At 56.8% G+C, this 21,780-nt stretch overlaps 1 protein-coding gene across 1 annotated transcript; it reads left to right on the top strand.

Moving 5' to 3' along the window:
* The first annotated feature begins 5,206 nt into the window (after window positions 1-5,206).
* Window positions 5,207-21,620, top strand: SLC30A3 (solute carrier family 30 member 3). The gene is made up of 8 exons (XM_082214786.1): window positions 5,207-5,441; window positions 12,338-12,552; window positions 13,686-13,832; window positions 15,091-15,244; window positions 16,226-16,433; window positions 17,170-17,275; window positions 19,336-19,470; window positions 20,584-21,620. The coding sequence occupies exons 1-8, from the start codon at window positions 5,344-5,346 to the stop codon at window positions 20,727-20,729; spliced, it is 1,209 nt and encodes a 402-aa protein (XP_082070912.1). The 5' UTR covers window positions 5,207-5,343; the 3' UTR covers window positions 20,730-21,620.
* Window positions 21,621-21,780: the final 160 nt, after the last annotated feature.

Genomic DNA, 21,780 nt, shown 5'->3' with positions numbered 1-21,780 from the left:
GCCGGCAGCTGCAAAGCCTGCCGGGAGGCGCGCAGGGCGACGTAGCGGACGTCATCGGCGGCGCCCGCTCCGCGAAACTACCATTCCCGCCAGGCACCGCGCGCGCGGAGAGACCAGAGGCGAGAAAGGGTAGAGCCGCCCTCGCGTGGACCGCACGGGGCAATTCCGGGCTCCCTTCGGGGGATCCGATTCCCGGGGGGGGGAGTGTGGCCTAATGGTGAGAGTGCCGGACTCGGTCTGGGGGAAATCAGGGTTCGACTCCCCCCCTCGGCCATTATTGTTATTCTCTGACTGATTTAATTTGTATGCCGCCCTTCCCTCGAAGATCCCAGGGCGGCTGACAACAGAAAAGCTCCTGGGCCCGTCCTCGTCTTGTCTCTCAGCCTGACCTCCCTTTGCAGGGGGACGAGGCTCTGGGACAAGAGGGTTCGAATCCCCGCTCCCTGAGAGAGAGAGACCTGGCCTTGGAAACTGGGCAGGACGGAATAGAAAATTAATAATAATAATAATAATAATAATAATAATAATAATAATAATAATAATAATAATAATAATTCACAGGGCCGTTGTAGGGATTAATGGAGGAGAGGGGGAACCGTGTGCACCACCTCCAGCTCCAGGGACATAAAAGGAATGAATGGATAAATGAATGAAGCTGCCGGGAGAGGAGCCCCTCCCTGCGACTCCCAACCCAGGGGAGGAAAATCGGTCTCCTGCTTACCACCTCCCCCCACCCCGCAAAAAGTGCTCGGCGCTGGGCGAGGCTCCTTCTGCCTTGCAGTTGACTTCTTTGTTCCTTTGTAGGGCGACGCTGCTTCCCGCCACGGAAGGAAGGCTGTCTCCGCCTCGCAGCAAGGCCTTCTTGGCGGTGGCGCCTCTCCGCTGCTCGCTCACTTCCTTGTATCTCCCGCACGACCTTCTCCTTCTGCCGGCGCTGACGCAGAGCGATCCCCTGCTCCAAGGCTGGGGGGGGGGGCGCATCTGGCGACCCTCTGGGGTGTGCGGTGCCAGAGGGCCCGCCAAACCCAGGGATCTCCTGAAACCCTCCTATGTGATCCTTATAATATCTATCTCATGTATAAATAAAAAAAATCCTTCCAGTAGCACCTTAAAGACCAACTAAGTTAAAGGTGCCACTGGAAGGAATTTTTTTATTTTGACTATGGCAGACCAACACGGCTGTAACTATCTCATGTATAGTTTCTGTTATTATTATTATTTAAATGTCTTCGTGGCTTTACTTGTGGAAATGACTTAGAGCGACACGCAGATACCACAGAAAGACTAAAACCAATTAAAACAAAACCGCATCTAGATAAATAAAAGACACGTATTTGGTATGCATTTGGTATGTACGTATCATGTAGCATAACTTCATTGTACGATCATTTCGGGTTTTTTCTCTGGAAGCGTGCATCATATTTAATTAAATTTCTTATCATAATGTTTCATCTTTGATCAGATGGTTTGTAATTGGATACTTTTTGGTGGGGGAACAAGCGGCCTTTTGCACCAGGCATCACCCCTGGACGGGGGCAGAGACCCCCCCTTTCTCTTTTTGGCCATTCCTCTCTTGCCCCAGGACAGCCCTGTAAGGTAGTCCGCTGACAGCATTGCAGTTCGGCGGTGGCTTTAGACTCTCCCGCCACAAAGAAAGCCGCCCGAAACACAGCTCCCTTTGCAGCGCATGGGCGTCTCCTTAAAGTGCCCCCCCCCCGCAAGCGCAGGGGAGAGCTCCTCCTCGTGCGGGCCAGGAACGGGTTAAGTCGCAGGAACAAGCGAGCAGAAATAAATGGAGAATGCGATGGAGAAAGGGCAACGCTATAGGAACCTGCGCATTTTAACGTTGCTGAAATTACCAGATTGTTCAGGGTCCTGAAATAAAGAGCTCCGAAAGGACCTTTCCAAACTGAGCGAACGGGCGTTAAAAAGTCCAAAGCAATTCAGTATAAACAAGTGTAAAGTGATGCATGTCGGAGTAGAAAAAAATTATTAATTAAATTTGATATGCTTAATTTCACCTCTACAGAGTCTGACCTGGCGGTGGGTGGAGAGGAAGGACACTTGCTTAGCAGCTGTGAAAAAGGCCAGCGCCCTGCTGGGGATCACGAGGAAAGGAATTGGAAATCAGATATTGTGCTAACAGTGTCGTTTATACCAGTTTATGGTGTGGACACGTTGGGGTGCTGTGGGCGGTTCTGGTCGCCTCGCTTCAAAGAGGATATCGGAGACCCGGAAAACTCAGAAAAGAGCAATCAAAATGTTCCAGGGGATCATGGAGAGATTTGCCGCGTTTGGGACTTTTTAGCTTAGGGGAAAGCGGTGTCAGAGGCGACATGATAGGAGTTTATCAGATCAAACAGTGTAAGAAAGCGCGGAGCCAGGATTTTTGTTAGGGGGAGCGGGACCGGTTTGATTGGTCCGTTAGTTAAGTATTTCTATTGTTTTACTTGCTGGGGGGGGGGCAGATGCCCCCATGTTGGTGGGTTTGGAGCTGGAGAGGAGCCCTCCGACAGAGCGGGCGTCCGGCCAGGGACTCAAAGACCGGAGACTCGCGACTGGGACGACAGAATCACTCGATAGAGATATCTAGATATAATCGAACTTTATTGTTTTTCAGCATCAATGAAAAACTCCACAGATACATTTGATCCCTGGATTTTCTTAATAGACGGCGCTTCAGCCAAATAGAAATGGTCACTTCCCATCTGGAAATATTAATACTATCAACTCCGAATGAAAAGGCGGAGCAGCAGCCAGGAGACTTCGGGAAGAATCTGGGCGGCGGGAGAGTCCCCTCGCTTTCGGGGTTCCTGCGCCAAGTGCGGGCTCTTCCCACTTCCGCGGCCCACGGAGAAGCATCTCTCCCCGTCTCCTCGCATTTTGAAAGCCCTCTTATTTACTTCCTAAGATTTATATACCGCTCGACTGTTTAAAGAGCCTTTTACAAAATCTGTAAAACAAAACCAACATGTTAATAGTGATGCGCATTGATCTCCTTGCCTACAGAGAAGCGAAGGGGCTTGAAGGTGAAAAGGTTTGTGTGAGATAAGGGGGGGGGGGTCGATTCTGAAGGGCACCAGGGACCAGCTTCCCATCCGTTGCGTCAATTTCCTCACCTTCTCAGGTAAACCTCAAGCGCATTATCCGAGGGTCCATAATCGAGACGGGGGGAAAGTGTAACTGGGGGCAGCGCCAAGCAAGCCCTACGCGGCCTCTCGGAGTCTCGCTCCCCGGGTGTGGCACCCCAACAAAAAATAACATTGAACACCAACTGGTGTTTTCATTTGCGACAAGGACAGTTTCCCGTGGCAGCGCGGACTGTTGTTTTTAAATCAGAGGCATCACGGCTTCAGAAGACAAAGGCAAGGGCGCCTCCGCCTCTCTCTGCCCACCGGCGGCGACCCGTCCTTCCTGCCCCGCTCCTCCTCCGGAATGTAGGACTGCCGGGTCTCCCCGACGGAGGGGCGGAGAGAGAGACCCCCGCCAGGGCCTTGGCGCCGGTTCGCAGCCCTCCACCTTCTTTCTTTTGCGTCCTGCGGGGCGCCGCAGCGACTTTCCGCGCACCGAACTGGAAAGGAGTCTGGGAGTCCGCGGCACCGTCTAGCAGCGCCGGGAACCCGCCTCTCGGGGCTTTTCCCCGCGGCCTTTCTTCTCCAGGAAGGCGTCCAGCCGGCCAACGGCGCCGGTAAAAACGTCCCGCGGCGCATAGGCCTCCTTTGGGGCAAAACGCCCCATAAAGGAAGGCCGGGAAGGAGGCGCCTCGTTCGCCCCTCCTTGGGCAAAACCCCAGTGCCGGTTCCAATAAAAAATCCAGTCGCCCCCTTAGAAAAGTCCGCCTCCCCGCCCCGACTCCCGAGCCCCACGGAAAGATGTCGAGAGGCGTCCTCATTTCTGCGGAGCCTCAAGATGGACGGGGAGATTTGGGGGCAGCCGCAGTGCCCCCCCCCCGCCCGGGCTCTGGACTGCAGATTTCTTTTGCCCCCCCCCTCCCGGAGAGGGGCTTCAGGTGTGCAGGCATCCAAAGGACGCGCCTCCCCTGCGCTCTCCCATCCCTTCCTCCCTCCGGCTTCCCTGACGCCTCACAGGGAAAAACAAAGAAACGAAATTGGGCCGTGCAGGGGGTTTGGCCCCGGAGAAATGGATTCGGACGGGCGACCGCATTTTTCCAACCTCGGCGCCCCCTCGAGAGGAGAGGGGCGAGGCTGGCAGAGGGCAGAGCCAGCTCCGTTTCCTGGGCGGGAAGAAGCGCGCCGGGGATCGAGCGAAAACGATCCAAGCAGTGCCTGGATCTAGGCAGCCGCCGCCTCCTTGGCGGCTAAGATAGAAGAAAGTGGGGGAGCCTGACGGGCCGCGCCGGTCCACGGGCTGAGACTCTCTGCTGGGGGGGTCATTGTGCGGGGGGGGCTGCCGGGCCCCGGATTGGGGGACCCAGTTAGGCCCAAATCCGTCTGCCTCTTCCCCCTGCGCTGGAGGGAGCAATCGCGCCTGCCGCACAATGGATCTGCCGCGGGGCTCTCCTGAGATCCCTTCTCCGGCAGAAGATCCCTGCCTGTCCCCTTGGGAGGAGAGACCCTTTTCCGTGGCCCCCCATCATCACCTCCATCACCGTTTCATTGGATTGCCATCAATATCGATCCCGCGAGGCGAAGAAAGCGCTCCGACTCAGCCCCGCGGCGCCTCCCGCGCGCCCGTCCAGACGGAACCGGCTCGCTCCGCGCGCGGCGCCTCTCGCCGGTCTCTTCCCGCAGCTCCGCCCCGCCGACGGACGGGGGCTGCGGTCCGGCCCCGTTCCTCTTGGCTGGGCTGAGGAGACATCGCCCGCGAAGCGCCTTTCCTGACCTCCCAGCCCGGAGCCGAGCTGCGGGCCACCCCCTCGGACCTGGCGAGCTCTCCCCGGGTTCGACGCCCAGACACAACGGAGCGCCGAGCCAGAGGACCGCCCGGGCGCCTTCGCACCTCCGGGGATCCAGGCGAAGCAGCAGGGAGCAGCGTCTCGGGAGGCCCGGCGCCATCGGACATCTCCTGCGCTCGGCGCTGCGCCTGCCTCCTTCCCGGGCGCCACGACGGCGCGGCAGTGAAGAGGCGCGGCCGGGGCGTCTGAAGGCGCATCTTCCCGCGGCCCGCAGGGGGCGGGGCCTGTGGCAAGGGGCGGGGCCTTCCTCCGCCTGCCCGCCCACCGGGGGTTGCCTCTGCTTGGACCTCTCGACGGCGCCGGCAGCGGCGGCTGCAGCAACAGGACGCGGAGTCTCCGGAGAGCACATGGAGAGTGCCCGGCGCGCCTCTGTCTGAGGCCCAGGCCCAGAGCGCGGCAGCCAGGGGGTTTCTCCTTTTCTGGACGCGATGGAGCCCCCCTCGGGGGACGGCAGGGACCCCTCGGAGAGCGCTCGCCTGGTGGGCAGCCGCAGCGGCAGCAGCTCCAGCAGCGTCCGCCTCAAGAGGTAAGGGGGTCCCCCGCCTCCCCACGCGCCGAAGCCCCTTCCTCTCCTCCTCCGGAGACGCCGCCAGGTGCCCCCCTGACCCACTCGAAGACCCCTCTGAGATGGCCCTGGCTGCCTTTTTCCGCACAAGCGGCCTGAGGATTTTAATCTTCACGCTCCTGCCGAGTGAAGTGGCGTTTGGTGGCCCGCACTCCCCGGACAGCCAGGGACCCCCGCCGCCTCTTGCCCCCTCCCTGCCCAGTCCCCGGGGCCCCACCCGGCAGGTTCCCCGCCTTGCCTCCCCCCAGCACCCCCCTGCTCGGGAATCCCCGCATTTTCTGGGGAACTTCGTGTGTTCGTTGCGAGGGGGTCGGCCAGAGGGGGTCCCCTTGTGCCGCCGCTCCTCCACCTCCTCCTTCCGGGGCATCCTTGGATTCCTGCCCCCCCCTCCGACGGCTCATGGGGAATTCCACGGCAGTGGGACGTGAGCGGCGGGAGGGGGAGGCGCAAAAGTGGGGGGGGAGCGGGAATCGTGGAGGTGGGGGGTCTCCTTCCCAGTTCCTTGCGGGGCATCTTTCGCTTCTGCCTTCGCTCTGCTGCCGGTGTCGAGCGTTTCAGTTCTTACAGGGGGGGGGAGGCGGGGGTCCCTCTCGCCCCTCGCCGGAGGTGGGCGCTCCCTGCTCCCGGAGAGCCCCCAGGGGCCTTTCCTTGCGGCGTCTGCATTGACACCCCTCCCTCATCCGTCACGTCTGGGCTGCTGCACCAAAGGCAGGGAGTCTCTCAATAGAATGAGCAGCCGGAGAACCCCTCTCTGCCCCCCCCCCAAGACCCACGTCGGGGTCGCCTTGCCTGCGCAACATGCTGGAAACCTCGCAGCTCCAGGGCCCGCTCGGGGGGCAACCAGTCAGCCAAGCCTCACTGCCCGAGGGGCAGAAACAGGCTCTCCAAGCATCGCTGAGGAGGCCCGTCGGCCTTTCGCCTGTCCGGGGGGCGCCTCCTGGAGGGGCCGGCGGTCAGCCGCTAGTGATGGCGTTGCATCTTGGGGGGAGCAGGGCAGCTGTGGCTGGAAAGAGCCCCCCGAGGCGGGGGTGGGGGGTGCCTGGCCCTCGCTGCCAGCTTCCTGTGCCGTCGAGCCTGCCGCCTTGGCACGCGCCCGCTTGTTTTCTGTGGCCCCATCTGCCTCCAGAAGGCTCCGCCGGGTGCCAGGGAGGGACAGCTGAGCGGTGGGCTGGCGAAATCTGCGCCGGGGGAGCGTGCCTGCCTCGTTTTCCGGGGCCTGCATTTGAGGAGATGGGGGGGGCGCACACATGGACGGCAGGCTCCCCATCCCTGTGCAGACAGCCCCTAACCCAGCTTTTCCCCCCCCCCGCCCTCCAGAGCAGCCCCTGGCCGAGGAAAGGCGCCTTGAAGGTCACCGAGGTCAACGGCAAGGACAGGTGCCTGGAGGCTGAGATGCTGCTGGGGGGGGGAGGCCGCCTCCCCTGGAATCCAGCCCAGCCTGTCCGGAGCCCCGGAAGCGTTGCGGCAACGGGGGAGCAACCCCTGACGAATGCCGGCCTGTCACGGTTTCAGCCAACACGCTGGGAGCTGCTATTTTGTGTGGGAATGTTGACATTCGGCCCTGCGAGGTTGGCTGCCTGTGGGAAGGGCTGGGGCGCAGGACTCGCCTTGCACTGGGGCTGCCATGGGGAGGAACAGTTCGAGAGGGGAACTGCCCTGCTTCCAAGACTGCCTTTGAACTTGTGCTAGACCGCGACTCCTCAGGTCTCCGGCCTCATGTTCTCCTTCTCCATCCTGAGAGGAAACCTCTAGGATGGATCTCTCAGCCTCTGAGATGCAAGAGGGAGCCGGCCTCGTTGCTTCTCCTTAGTTAAAGTGAGAGTTTTTCCTGACAAGTTAGTATTTCCCACCATAAATCGAGACTTCAGTGTATCTGAAGAAGTGTGCATGCACACGAAAGCTCATACCAAGAACTAACTTAGTTGGTCTTTAAGGTGCTACTGGAAGGAATTTTTCTCATTTCCTCAGTGTGAGTAAATCCAGGGGAAAGTGTGAAATATCCTCCAACGGGGAAACTGAGTAAGAGGGAGTCGTGGGGTGGGGAGACATAGCTGAACAGGACGGAGGCGGATGGGGTACAAGTAAAACATGTCTACCTTCTCTCCTCTCCCTCCTTGATCTCTCTGGGTATTCCGAGCCTCTGTCTTTTGTGGGCGGATCGGGCCAATACTTGGAGTGCGCAGGGGATGAATTCTATTGTTAAAGATGAAATGACCACACAAAGAGAAGAACAAGCCCTGCTGAGGCGGAGTCAGCAGGGATTCCGCAAGGACGAGCCCGATCTCACCAGCCTATTGGTTGAGAGTGACAAGAAGCTGATAGAGGTGATCCAGTTGACAAAGTGCATGTGGGATCTCAGCACTATACCTGGCCCGTGACTCCTGAGTAAGCTCAGCAGTCAGGGAGTAAGAGGATATTCCTCGTGTAGATCAGGAATGGATTCAATAGCAGAGAGCAGGAACAATGGAGGGGTGGAGAAAGTGGAGTCGTCCCACCCACCCCCGGATCCTCTTGGGACCTGTGCAGGTTCCCTTCGCTGAGGATACCAAATTACCAAAACCAAAAGAGATTGTGAAGAGCTCTAAAAGGATTTCTCCCAACAAAGCGAGTGGGCGTTAAAATGTCAAATGCATTTCAGTGGAAACAAGTGTAAAATGATGTATGTCAGGACAAAATAAATGATGATGATTTCACACACACTGGTGAGGAGATTTTGGGGTCCTAGGAGAGCTCCCATGGACTCCAAGAAGATCTAACCTCTCCATTCTGAAGGAAATCAGCCCTGAGTGCTCCCTGGAAGGGCAGATCCTGAAGCTGAGGCTCCAAGACTTTGGCCACCTCATGAGAAGAGAAGACTCCCTGGAAAAGACCCTGATGTTGGGAAAGATGGAGGGCACAAGGAGAAGGGGACGGCAGAGGACGAGATGGTGGGACAGTGTTCTCGAAGCTACCAGCATGAGTTTGACCAAACTGCGGGAGGCAGTGGAAGACAGGAGGGCCTGGCGTGCTCTGGTCCAGGGAGTCACGAAGAGTCGGACACCACTAAAGGACTCAACAACACTACAGAGAGCTCAGTGAAGATGCCAGTCCAAGGTGCTGAAAAAGGCAAGTGGGGAGACTGGGGTCCTGCTCTGGCTGCCTCCCCTCGAAAGGGATATTGCAGAGCTGGAGAAGGTTCAGAAGAGGGCAGCCCCAGTTATCCAGGGTCTGGAGCGAGGAGAAGTTGCCGGGTTGGACTCGGAGGCAGCGGGGCTGCTGCTTCACCCGGTCAGGAGAGCGCTGCTTTGGGGCCCGGGGCCCGCTTGCGGGTTTCCCATCCTCCCTTTCTTACCTGGGGGGCCACTGTGAGAAGAGGGTACTGGGGTTCATGGGCCCTTGGTCTGATCCAGGCTCTTTTTATGTCTCCCCCCCCCCAGTTTCTGGCCTTCGGCAGTGGCGTAGCGTAGGTTGTCAGCACCCGGGGCAAGGCAAGTAATTTGCGCCCCTAACCCGTGGATTTGCGCCCCCTAACCCTAACCCCAGATGTTGCGCCCGGTGCAGCCGGCCCCCCCTGCACCCCTCACGCTACGCCACTGGCCTTCGGAGGTCGTGCTTCCGCGTGCCCTGGGCTTCCTTTGGTCTGCCTGCGCCTCCTTCGCTTTTCCTGGCTGGGGGCACCCCCAACTTCGAGGGGGATGGGGGGCACCGCTCTCTCGCTCCCCGTCGCTTTTTCCTCTCGAGGCCTCGACGGGATCCCCGCCCTTTTCCCTCCCTGTTCGCCCCGCAGCCTCGAGGGCTCCGCCACGGACTCTTTGCTCCAGCGCGGTTTCCTCCCTCCAAGACCGGCTGCGATGTCCCGGGGGTTGCCCCGGAAGAGCAGCGGGGCGGCCCCGCCAATGGCTCCAGCCCCGGCTCTGGAGTTCCTGTCTCAGCCCAGGGTCCCGTCGAGTCGGTCTGAATTCAGCAAGGGGGCGTCTGAGCCGCAAAAAGGAAAAGACGCGCGTTCACACAAACTCGAAACACGGACACGCATGTTCTTGACGGGGGTCTCTTGCTCCAGCTTGTGCGTATAGATAGACGAGAAGGAAAAGGCCCCTCCCCAATGTCTGGACTGCATGAGCTACGCTCCCTGGATCGGGGCCGAGGCGCAGCGCCCCTCGACGGCTCCTTTCTCTCTCTCTCCCGCCTGCGGGAGCCAGTCTTGGCGGGGGGAGGCGGGAGAAGGAGAACGGATTTTGCGGGGGCAAGTGATGGAGAGAAGAGCAGCAGCAGCCGTCCGTGGGTGGGAGGGGGCGGAGGGGACCACGTGATACTGCTCTGCGGGGGGGGGGGAGAGCCGCTTGGGAGGCTCCCAGGCGTGAGATAATCGAGGAGAGAAAGGCCTGCAAACTCCGGGGGGGGGGGGGACGGGACGGACACGAATGGAGGATAATTCTTCCTGAGTTTTTCATGGCAGCCATTCCATATCCACTAACATAGGGACATCTAATAATAATAATAATAATAATAATCCCTGCCCATCTGCCTGGCTTGCCCCAGCCATTCTGGGTGGATTCCAACATATGTAAAAACATAGTAAAACATAATTAACCATTTTTTTAAAAACCAACTTTATAGTTACTTCTCTCCTTGGTTTTCGGGCAGCAGAACTCCATATCCTCCACATTTCTCTGATGAAAATAGGGATGTCCTAAGGGAAAGTAAGACGTCCCAGAATCAAATCAGAAACCGGGACGGCTTGTGCAAATCTAGGACTGTTCCTGGGAAATCGGGAGGAGCAAAGGGAACTCCCTTGGTGCCGCAGACAGAAAGAAGTCATCAGGTGCAGTGGGAGAAATGGACGCTGTACCAGTCAGGTTTGTGTCTGGCGCGCGCACCCACCCACTGAACTGAACGCCCTCGGCCTGAACCCCACGGGGGGGCCCTTGAGATATTTCAAAGGACGACTCAAGTGCAGGTTTCCATGCCATCCAGAAGAGGGGGAGATTCTCCGCCGGCCGGCCGGCCATGGCTTCTCTACACTGAGACCTCTTGCTAACAGATCAGCACTTCGGACCTTCCTCTTTTTAGTCTCCTTATTTGGAGAAAAGCAGGCTTTCATAAGAATATGGCCCAGCCGATCCTCTCCCATTCCAGGATTCTGCCCTCTGGCTTTCTGGGCTGCCTCCTTCCTGCAAGCCCAGCACCCGCCAGCTCGGCTCCTGGGCCCAGCTGCCTCCCCGAATGGGTCCTTCTGGCAGCAAGGCAGCCACCGTGGCCAAACTGTCCAGGGGCATCACAGTTCTCCGGTTCCTGCCAGGCGGAAGATAATTAAATCTCCCCGCAGCCCCAGGAGACGAGCCCCAGTCACGGAGCCGGCTTGGCTATTCATTCCCTCCCCAGCGAGGCTCTTGGGAGCACTTGACAGGCATCTGTCTGACCAGGCCAGGCGCTGACAAAAGACCTCGCCTTGCTCCAAGGGGGTGTGAGGGGCATGACAGGGGCGGCCAAACCCAGAAGAGGAGCATTCTTCTGCAAGAAAGCGCCCTTCATTCAGGGCTTGGTATTGACCTGCGTGGCTTCCCTGTGCAGCCTGGAATGTGCCCACTGCCCAGGATCCCTTGGGTGGATTAAAACAGAGGCCTTGACAGATCAAGATGCATTTGCTGCCTTAGATAAGCCAGGAGACCAGCATTGGCATCTGGGTGTCTTTTTTAACATCCCTTTCCTGGTGACTCTGCATTGCAATGCAGGAATCACAGCTAGAGAATCTCCGGCAGATGGCCCTTCAAGGAAGGAGAGTCCTCCACTTTCTGATATCATTGTTGTTGTTGTTGAGTCGTTTAGCCATGTCTGCCTCTTCGTGACCCCCTGGACCAGAGCACGCCAGGCCCTCCTGTCTTCCACTGCCTCCCTCATGCTGGTAGCTTTGAGAACACTGTCCCACCATCTCGTCCTCTGTCGTCCCCTTCTCCTTGTGCACTCCATCTTTCCCAACATCAGGGTCTTTTCCAGGGAGTCTTCTCTTCTCATGAGGTGGCCAAAGTCTTGGAGCCTCAGCTTCAGGATCTGTCCTTCCAGTGAGCACTCAGGGCTGATTTCCTTCAGAATGGAGAGGTCGGATCTTCTTGCAGTCCATGGGACTCTCCAGAGTCTCCTCCAGCACCAGAATTCAAAAGCATCCATTCTTTGGCGATCTGCCTTCTTTATGGTCCAGCTCTCACTTCCATACATCACGACTGGGAAAACTAGGGCTTTATCATAGGATATCATAGGATCATAGAATTGTATAGTTTGACAGGTCATCTAGTCCAATCAGTTGCAATGCAAGAATCACAGCAAAAGACTCCCTGACCGGCCGCCAAGAAGGGAGAGTCCACCGCCTTCCAAGCCCTCGTCAAACAGCTCTGACCGTTAGAAAGTTCTTCCTACTGTTCAGTCGGAAATGGCTTTCTTGAAATTGGACTCCCTTGACATGGGTTGTCCCTTCCAGAGCAGGAGAAAACAAACTCGCTCCATCTTTAGATATCTGAAGATGGCTCAAGTCACCTCCTAGTCTCCTCTTTCCCCAGCTAAACATACCCAACTCTACACTGCTATTAATTTTTACCCTGAATCTGCAAAATTACTTCTAAATCCTTTGCTTTAGTTTGTGGGTAGACAGCCAGTCTGTGATTTGTTCTGGTTCGTGTCGGGTGTTTGTTCCCGTTTGTTTCATATTTTATTGGGTTGTATGCTTTACATAAAAATTAAAGATGTTAAATGGGGGGGGGAGTGACTCCACAAGGCAGCCGTGGGTGGCGTGAGGAAGGAGGGAGCTAATTCTCTGCGTGTGTATTCTGTGGGGGTTGAGCAGGACTGAGGGGCTGCCCCTCCCTCATGTTCCGGCCTTCTCCCAGTCTGTTTGCAGGCCCCCAGGATGCCTTCCCCAGCCTCCCCCTGGAGAACGGGCATGCGGAAGTGGCCGGGGGCCTGGAGATGGAGCGCCGCCTGGCCCCCCACTGCCACCAGGGGCCCTGCTCCCCCAGCCAGAGCCAGCTGAAGCTCCAGGCTCAGCGGAAGCTCACCATCGCCTGCGGGGTCTGCTTCCTCTTCATGATCGGAGAGGTCATAGGTCAGTGGGGCTGGGAAGCGGTTCTGGGAGGGAGGTTCATGGGTCACCAAGCCAGTGGCAGGCACCTCCATGGACCCGAGAGAGGCTCAGAGCCACAGAAAAGCTCTCTGGGATGCCGTGGGGGTTCTCTTCTTTCTTCAAGGAACAAGGACGACACACCTGTTGGGTGGGAGCGCAGATGGCCACCTGCTTCTCTCCTTCCAGGTGGATGGGGTCATCTGAGAGACAAAGGACCAGGCACACAGGGAGCTTCCTCTGGGATATTATTGCAGTCAAGCCAACAAGTCATGTTTTGCCAGATGGGCACGTGAAGGGGCTGAGGCTCACAGAGCTTTTTCCCGTAAAATTTGCTAGAGAGAACTCTGTGAAATCACTTCCCTTGTCTGTCTTGGCATGCTTCTTTCCTGCCTGGGAAGCCCTCTCTTTCTTCAAGATGACCACACACACACACACACCATTTTTGAATTTACATTTTATACTTTTGTAACTTAGATACTAGTTATAAGCCTGCCTTCATTTTGCTACTGTAATGGCTGCCTCAAGACTTAGATTATGTAAGTAAATACTACTTTTACTTCTTCACAAAACAATATTGGTGTGATTGTTGTTTTTCAGGGGGTAAGACCAGGAAAATCGAGCCTGTCTTAAAGCATCCTGGATTATTGTTTCTAGAAATCAAACCTGCCTTAGCTTCCATGTTTAAAGCTGCAAAGCGTGGTACTCTGCTGATCTCACTCATGTGAGCAAAGAAGAAAAATAACTAAATATATATATACCCTCTCCTGGTACCTGAATCCACTTTGTGGCTGAGAGAGGATGTTTCAATTTTCATTTGATTCACATTTATTTTATCTGTTTTGCAGTTCTTTGCTGACTTTCCAAGGTCTCTTTCAAGGTGTTCATTAAGACAATGAGCAGGAATCAGTTGACAGCAAAGCAATTGACATGGCAAAAACCCCCCTCAAAGGGCAGAGAAGATAAATCATGGAAGCAGCACTAGACTAAGCTCATCCTTCCAAAGACCCAGGAAGTCTGCCTGAGAGGGGCTGAGAGGGTATCCTGGTTAGAGTCAGGGCCTCCCCCCCCCAGTCCTTCACCCCTCCCTCCACAACACAGCTCTGCTTGCCTTTCAGGTGGGTACTTGGCTCACAGCCTGGCCATCATGACAGACGCAGCCCACCTGCTGACAGACATGGGCAGCATGGGTGTCAGCCTCTTCTCCCTCTGGGTCTCCACGCGCCCGGCCACCAAGATCATGAGCTTCGGCTGGCACCGCTCAGGTACCTCCAGATCCTCCACCCGGTTCCCACCTCCTCGCCAGGGGCATGAGGGGGCTCTCCCAAGGGGCAGCCGAGGGTCACTGCTGCTGCTTCTGCCTCACCCGCTTCTCCCACTGCCCCTTCGCCACCACAGCCTTCAGCCCAAGAGGCCACCTGGTGGCTCTCAGCAATTGCACTGTGTCCCAGAAAAAGCAGGAAAGCCTTCATCAGGCAGTGTGGAAAGGAAGCCTTTGGAGGGCCTGCCAAGCCGACTGGCCTCTGGGTGCCCCATTTGGGGCGCGGCGGCGGCAGCAGCAGCAGCAGCGAGATGCTTCTCCCATTACAGTTCAAAGGCTGGGGGGGGGTGACTCCCTCCCTCCCTCCCTCCCTCCTTCCCTCCTTCCCTTCTTGCTTCCCTCTGAAGTGGTGGCAGAACAGAGCCAGGCAGCCAAGGATCCAGAGAGGCTCACAAATTGTTCTCTGAAAAAGGCAGAAGGCAAATGGGTGGAGGGAAGACTGATGGAGGATGAAAGAGAAGAAGAAATGGATTCAAATGGCCTCTTCAGCACTTGAAAGAGATCAAAGGGCTTTTTTGATGCCTTCCCCACAAAGTGAAAGACCCCCAGACTCTCCAAGGGGCCTTCCCTGCTCCCAGGGCTTGACTTGGCTGCCCCATAGCCTTTCTGCGCCTCTTCTCTGATCCTGCTGGGGGGGTCCATTTCCCCTTCTGCCCCCCACCCATCTTCTTCCTCCCTGCTGCCCATTTTGTGGGGAGCTGAAAGAACTCCCTGCAGGAGTCAATCATGTCCTATTCTGGCTGCAGGACACCATCCAGGCATTGCCAAACTACAAATCCCACCCACCTCTGGCTACCAGCCCTGCTTGCTGGGGCTGATGGGAGTTGTAGTTCAGGAACACCTGTTGGGCCAAAGGTTCCCCACCCTGCTCTTTATTCGGCAGACCTTGGAGCGGTGTTTCAGCTTCCCGCCAAGAATGGGAGGTGGGCTAAGTCATGACCCTGGCAGCAGCAGGTCTCCCTGGCCCAATGCCAGCCTTCTTGTCCTCTCGGGCAGGGCAAAGGACTCCTCTGGGAACTGGCCTTGGGGCCAAGCAGGCAGGTCTGAGAGACCCAGGAACATCTCCCAACCTGCGATCCGGGTTCCAGGCAGCCTCAGGGAAAAGGCCCAGAGATGGCCTTGGTGCTCCCCAACTTGGAGGGCGGGCGCAGGGCTACTTTGGCAAGGCCCCCCCTGACTGGCATCTCCCTCTCTCCCCCCAGAGACGCTGGGTGCCTTGGCCTCGGTTCTCTCCATCTGGATCGTCACAGGAGTGCTGGTCTACCTGGCCTCGGCCCGCATCATCAGCAACGACTACGAGATCGAAGCCTCTGCCATGCTGGGCACCTCGGCCTGCGCTGTGGGCGTGAACATCATGTGAGGCCTGGCGCCGGGCATTGAGGGAGGCGGAGGGCGGATTCTCAGGCACAACACACTCCCATTGTCAGGGGCTGCCTCTGGTCAGTTCATTTAACCCCACACCGTGCAGGAATCACAGCTAAGGAATCCCTGTCAGGCAGCCAGCCAGCCGCTGCTCACAAACCTCCATCGTATCACAGAATGGGAGAGTTGGAAGGGACCCCAGGGGTCATCTAGTCCAGCCCCCTGCAATGCAGGAATCTCCGCTAAAGCATCCCTGACAGATGGCCTCCAACCTCTGCTTAGAAACCTCCAAGGAAGGACAGTCCGCCATCTCCTGAGGGAGACTGATCCACTATTGAACAGCTCTTCCTGTCAGAAAGTTCTTCCTAATGTTTAGTGGGAATCTCCTTTCTTGTCACTTGAAGCCCTGGGTTCGAGTCCTCCCCTCTGGCGCAGGGGGAAACACGCTTGCTCCGTTGTCCACATGGCAGCCCTTAAGATCTTTGTAGAAGGCAGCATTCTGCCCACAAGCAGGGCCCAAGAGCTGTGGTGGGCAAGAGGCTGCTGAGGTGGATGGCATACCCTCCAACATTTCTCTGATGAAAATAGGGCGTCCCATTCCATAATGATCATTTTAGTATTTGTACGCCACACATCTTACTGGGTTGCCCCAGCCACTCTGGGCAGCTTCCAACATATATAAAATCATAATAGAACATTAACCATTAAAAAGACCCTTCCCTGTACAGGATTGCCTTCAGACGGCTTGGGGGTCAGATAACTCCATAATGGAATGGAAATAGGGATTCTAAGGGAAAGTGAGCCATTCCAGGATCAAATCAGAAACCAGGACGGCTTCTCTAAATCAGGGATGTCCCTGAAAAACACTTGGAGGGTCTGGGAGGGGACCCCAATGGTTGCCTTGCCCTGGGAGGGGAAGGGTGTGTCCCCACCCCCAAAGCCTCGGCTCATAGCTCTTGCCACCCCTCTCTGCAGCATGGCCTACCTTCTGCACCAGTCGGGCTCCCCCCACAGCCACGGGGTGAGCACGGGGGGCTACGAGCGGATTGGGGAGAGCCCCTGCGGTGCGCCTGCGGTGCCCACCCACAGCAACACCAGCGTCCGAGCCGCCTTTGTGCACGTGGTGGGGGATCTGCTCCAGAGCATCGGGGTCTTTGTGGCTGCAACCGTCATCTACTTCAAGGTAGGGGGGCAGGCCTCCTGCTCTGGATAGGGACCCAGAGCCTCCCTCCTTGAAGCACTGTCTTGTTCCCATGGAATCCTAGAATGGTAGAGTAGGAAGGGACCTCCGAGGGTCATCCAGTCCAACCCCTGCAAGGCAGGAATCACAGCTGAAGAGATTTTCTTTTTTTTGCATTGACCAGCACCCACTGCAATTAAGAGGGACAGTGCATCAAATACAAACGATGCAGTAGATCAGTTTAAATTGCCAAATTAAAAAAGCAGCACAAATTAAGAATCAGAGCACCATGGGGGTTCTTATTTAAATATTTCCTGGTCCTGCCAAATGGTGGCGGAGCCAACCCTTAACGAACGCCCTGCCAACTCCCCAGGAGGGAGCCCAAGAGGTCCTCTTCCCCTGAATGTCCAGGCAAACCGGCTTCCCTGCAGCTTCCACTCGCTGGGTCCAGTTCCCCCTACTGGAACCACAGAGAGCAAGGCAGATGCAGCTCTGACGCCAGAGATCTTGGAAGGCTAGTCCCCCTCCCCTTATTAGACTTAATTAATTGACAAAATGTACATACCAAAGCAACTATCGGGTTGGATCCAAAGTAGCGCTGAGGAGCGTGTCACATCCATGCAAGGATTTCTGCCTGGGGAATGGGGCTGCCCCCTAAGTCTGTCCTAGGGGTCCTCTGTGTCAGTGCAGGGATCTTGTCTGTGTCTATCCCTGCCTCTCCTCCTCCTCTGCTTTGCAGCCCCAGTACAAGATTGCAGACCCCATCAGCACTTTCCTCTTCTCGGTCTTTGTGGTGGGCTCCACTGTCACCATCCTCCGTGACGTCTTTCGGGTGCTCATGGAAGGTGAGTTCCAACCCCAACCCTCTCGGGTCAAATGAGGCCGCCTCGTTAACCGGCTAAGGGAAGTCTGAGGAATAAAACCCTGGTGCAATTCCAGCCAGACCTCCTTGTCCCTTCCCTGCCCCAGGCCTGGGGCTGCTCAGGGCACTGGTTGCAAAGCCAACGTCAAAGGGTGCCCAAGACAACCCAAAAGCCAGCAGGGAAGCAGGAGGAGCAGGAAGGGGCGGGGAAAGGCAGAGGGGAAGAGGCAGGGGCCAAGTCCCTTGGCAAGTGACTGGCTCAGCCGTGGCACGAGGCACCTTTAGACTCCAGGCGTAAAGGCCAATGGCCCAGGGAGCATCCATCTCCAAGATTCTGCAACAGGAGACTCACACAGCCAAGGCTGGCACTGGGGCAGCTCACCTGACCCTCTGGGTATGGCTGAACTCCAACTTCCACCAGCCCAGCCAGTCAGGGATGATGGGAGTTGTATTCCAGCAATCTCCAGAGGGCACTGCTTGCCAAGCCCTGATCTGCCATGGATGCAGGGCTGCATCTTCCAAGATGTCCCTCCAAGAAGGCCCTGTGGCACATCCTCCACTCCAAACAGGCCTGCTCCTGGCCAGGGTTCCTGATGGACAGCCTTGCTCAGGGGCGGATCTGCTGTGAAACCAAGGAGCTTCAGGGCCCCTCGTCCCAGAGGAGCCCCAGAAGTGACTTGAGTCCACATGGCTTAAAAACATTGGGTCTTGTAGACACAATTGGATTCACATCATTTTATTACTTTTTGTCGCATGCATTTCAACAATTCCAAAGCGTCAGTAGCACCGATCTTTCAAAGGTGGGATGATCAGTTGTGGAAGAGACCCACTGAAGAGGACAGGGGCTACCCAGACCTTGTTGCTGGTTGCAAAGGGGTCCCCAGGACAGTTTGAGCTTCAGGGGCCCCCAAAATGTTGGTCCACCACTGGTCTGGAGCCTGCAACTGGCAGCCCAGCTTACCTCTCCTGGCAGCCGCTGTAGCGTTCCCAAAGCAAGGAAGGATTGGACTCTGATTCATAGAATACACACAAGGCTTGACCAGCAAGACTCTGGGAGGGATGCGCATAATAATTCCTCTCCACCCCTTGGCCCAGGTCGTTTTATTCACAAAAGAACTTTTTACACAGTCTTCATAAGAACCAATCAGATTTCCTCTGAGCATTTCAAAAAACCCCACGTGGGGACAAAGTTAAAACTACAAAGAGCTAATGTGAGCATGCATACGTAGTTCAGAGTAAAGAAAATAGGAAACAAGGAGGAATGCTTTTAGGAAACCCTGGAGGTCATAAACAGGAGTGGAAGGATGGCAGAATTTACCACCTCCTTGTGAACTCTCTTCCTGGCCCTTAAGATCTACCTAAAGATTCACAAACTACATCAGAGTAACCTACTATCTTTACGTACTGAGGATGCCTGAGGAAGCAACTGGCCTGTGCTTCAGAATGCTTAGACGTGCCTGTCAGGCGTAGAGAAAGCAAATGGCAAAGGTGCAGAGGCTTGTGGGATTTGATCGGAAACTATTGACAATGAATCAAACCCAGTCAAGGCAATGCCTTCATCGAGGACACAATGGCTTGCTCCATTTTTCATAATTCCTCATAGCAATCCCACCTGACCCCCACACTCTGGATATTTGCACCCCTACAATCCACCTTGTCTGCCAGTGGCCGCATGGCATAGCATGGGTTGCCGGAGCCCAGGGTTTTGCGTTGTCTAGAGAGCTCACTTCCTGGTTCGCATGGAGAAGCCGTCTTCATCTGAGTCCACTTGTGGAAGCCCATGGCTGTTTTAAGGCTGCACTGGGTGTTGAATTTTTTCACTCCCTAACCCTTTTTTGCCCGGGGCAACTGCCCTGGTGGCCCCTCACCCCACTACACTACTGAGTGACCATCTCCAGCAGGAGGTGCCCCTCCCTTGCTCTGCTCCAAGGTATGCCAGTCAGGAAGGGAGATGGCACCACATCTGCTCCTCCGAGGGTGGGAGCTGGGGGTTTGGAGGGACCCCGGGCAAGTCTGTTACCCCCCTGCCTCCCTCTCTTCCAGGATCTCCGCGGGGTGTGGAGTTCAAGGCCGTGAAGGAAGTGCTGCTGTCCGTCAAGGGCGTGAAGGGTGCTCACAACCTCCACCTCTGGGCCTTGACCCTCAGCCATCACGTGGTGGCTGTGCACCTGGCAATTGGTGAGCAGCCCCCCCCCTGGCTCTGAGTGCCCGGGACCCCCTGAGGAAATCCAGCAGCCCCTGAGAGGGCAAACGCCCCAGGCGATGGGGGAGGGGAATGCATTTCAGGATGCTACCCTGAGTTTAAAATGCCTCAAGAGCAAAACACATCTATCCAGGACAAAAATCAATTGGTACAGCTGGGAATGTTATCTATTCACTTAAAGGCATTTCATAAGCCACTTGATATTTTAAAAACTCAAAGTGGTGCACCACTTTAAAAAGTTTCATTAAAAGAAAAATGCATCATGGAACCAGTAAAACAGCAGCATAAAATCAGGAATCTGGGGAACTGACATAAACAAATAACAGGGCCCAATTTTATGGATCAGGAAAAGCTTAGGGGGTGGGGAGGATGTCTTTAGAAGACCTCTACAGCAAAGGGCATCCCATAATACAGGGGCAATGGTGAAAAATGCCTGTTTTCAGGTCACCCCCCTATGATGTTCTGTAGGGTGTGATAAGAGTACAATTTCCCCCAGGGGATGGAAGTGAGCTTAGCAGGTCTCTAAGGGGGCAGCTGGCCTTTGGGGAGACAAGAGTTGCTTTAAAAGTGAGCAATACTCGCCCCCCCCCGGCTCCTGCCCCTCCCTGTAGAGAGGATCAGACCCATCCAAGGAGGAGAGGGCTAGCAATGGCTGCAGCCACAATGGCTATGCTGTCTCCGCAGTTGGACGCCAGGGCTGGAAACTGTAGGGGAGGAGTTGCTCTTGCGCTCAGATCCTGTTTGCTGGTTTCCCCTGATGGGCATCTGGTTGGTCACTGTGGGAACAGGAGGCTGGGCCACTGGCCGGATCCAGCAAGCTCTTCTTTCGTTCTCATGGAGCCTCCAGGTGCAGAGGCAGTCTATCTTGATTCCCAGGTTCATAGAGGCATTTGGCCGCTGTGAGAACAGGATGCTGGGATAGATGATCCTGCAAACTCTTCTGTGGCCAAACTACCCAGCCCTGCTTCTGGGTCTCAGAGAAGAGTCCCTTCCCTGCCGCTCTTGCTGTGGACCTGGGACTCCCTGCCTCTCCTTGGGTGGGCAGCCTTTGCCCGGCTGACCCCTTTCTGGGTCTCTCCCCCTTCCAGACTCGGGTGCCGACATGGAGGCGGTGCTGCAAGAGGCCACCGCCGTTCTGCAGAGCAAGTTTGGCTTCGTCTCCTGCACCATCCAGGTGGAGCGCTACCTGGACGACATGGCCAGCTGCCGCCAGTGCCAGGACCCGCAGGACTGAGCCCAGCGCTGCCCCCTTGGTGCCCTCCAACTGCCAACCTCAGCCGGGAGGCGCTGGGAATCCCGGGGCCAGCAGGGGTGCGTCTCCTCTGCCCACCTCCACCGCCAGGGCCGCCTCAGCTGCCCAGCCAGAGGGGAGGAGGCTGAGCCCCTGCGCATCCTGTTCTTCTTCGTGTCACATTCCAGGCAGGCACGGGGGCCCCTCTGCTACTGCCCACCCCATTGCCTGCCTCAGTGTCTTTGGTGTGCAATGCAACCCAGCCCCCCAGGCGAGGCCTGCCATTTGTCGGTGTTTGCACGAGTGTGTTCCCTTTCCAGCAAGCTCCCTGCCGTGGAGTCGAGTCTGCAAGGCAGCCTATGAGTTTAAACAGCTGTACAGAATTGGGAGGGTTCCCCCCCCGGGTCATCCAGTCCAACCCACTGCAGTGCAGGAATCCCAACTGAAGCAGCCATGACAGACGAGGCCAGATCCTTCCCCGGCTTGGCCAGGCAAAAAGCAAAGTGGTCTGGCCAGGAGGTCAAAAAGGAGGCCATGGGAGGGAAGCAAACTCCTTGCTCATCAGTGGGGACCAAGCCATGGGGGGGGGAGCCCTGGGGGGCAGAAACCAGTTCCCCAGCCCTCCTGATCAGGAATGCCTCCGCTGCGAGGGGCCCACATGGAGAGGCCAGCCCCCCAGCCGCCCCTGGCCCAGCGACAACTAGGAAGCGCTGCTGCTGGGAGATCCCCCCCATGGAGGGGGCCAGTCCCGCCCTCCCCACACTCACGTGTCCTTGTGTCTGTGACCTTGTGGAGTTCACGTCTGTGTGTGTGTGTTTCGACCGTGTCGAGTGTCCAAGTGTTGTCTTAACTGAGTGCCCAGAGATTCCAATAAAGTGAGCTGCCTCAGCCCAACCTGCCAGTCTGCCTGCCAGTCCTTGGGGCAGAGGAGGAAGGGGGTGGGGGTGGGGGCTGTGTCTGCACCCCCCACATCCAGTCGGAAGGGATCCCCAAGTGTCCTCCAGTCCAGCCCCCGGCAACGCAGGAATGCCAGCTCAGGAACCCCTGATACCCC

The sequence above is a fragment of the Podarcis vaucheri genome, assembly GCF_965113315.1.
Source record: "Podarcis vaucheri genome assembly, chromosome: 3".
In the NCBI taxonomy this organism is placed as follows: domain Eukaryota; kingdom Metazoa; phylum Chordata; class Lepidosauria; order Squamata; family Lacertidae; genus Podarcis; species Podarcis vaucheri.
Note: the sequence above shows the minus strand (reverse complement) of the source record. Positions and strands in the feature narration are given on the sequence as shown.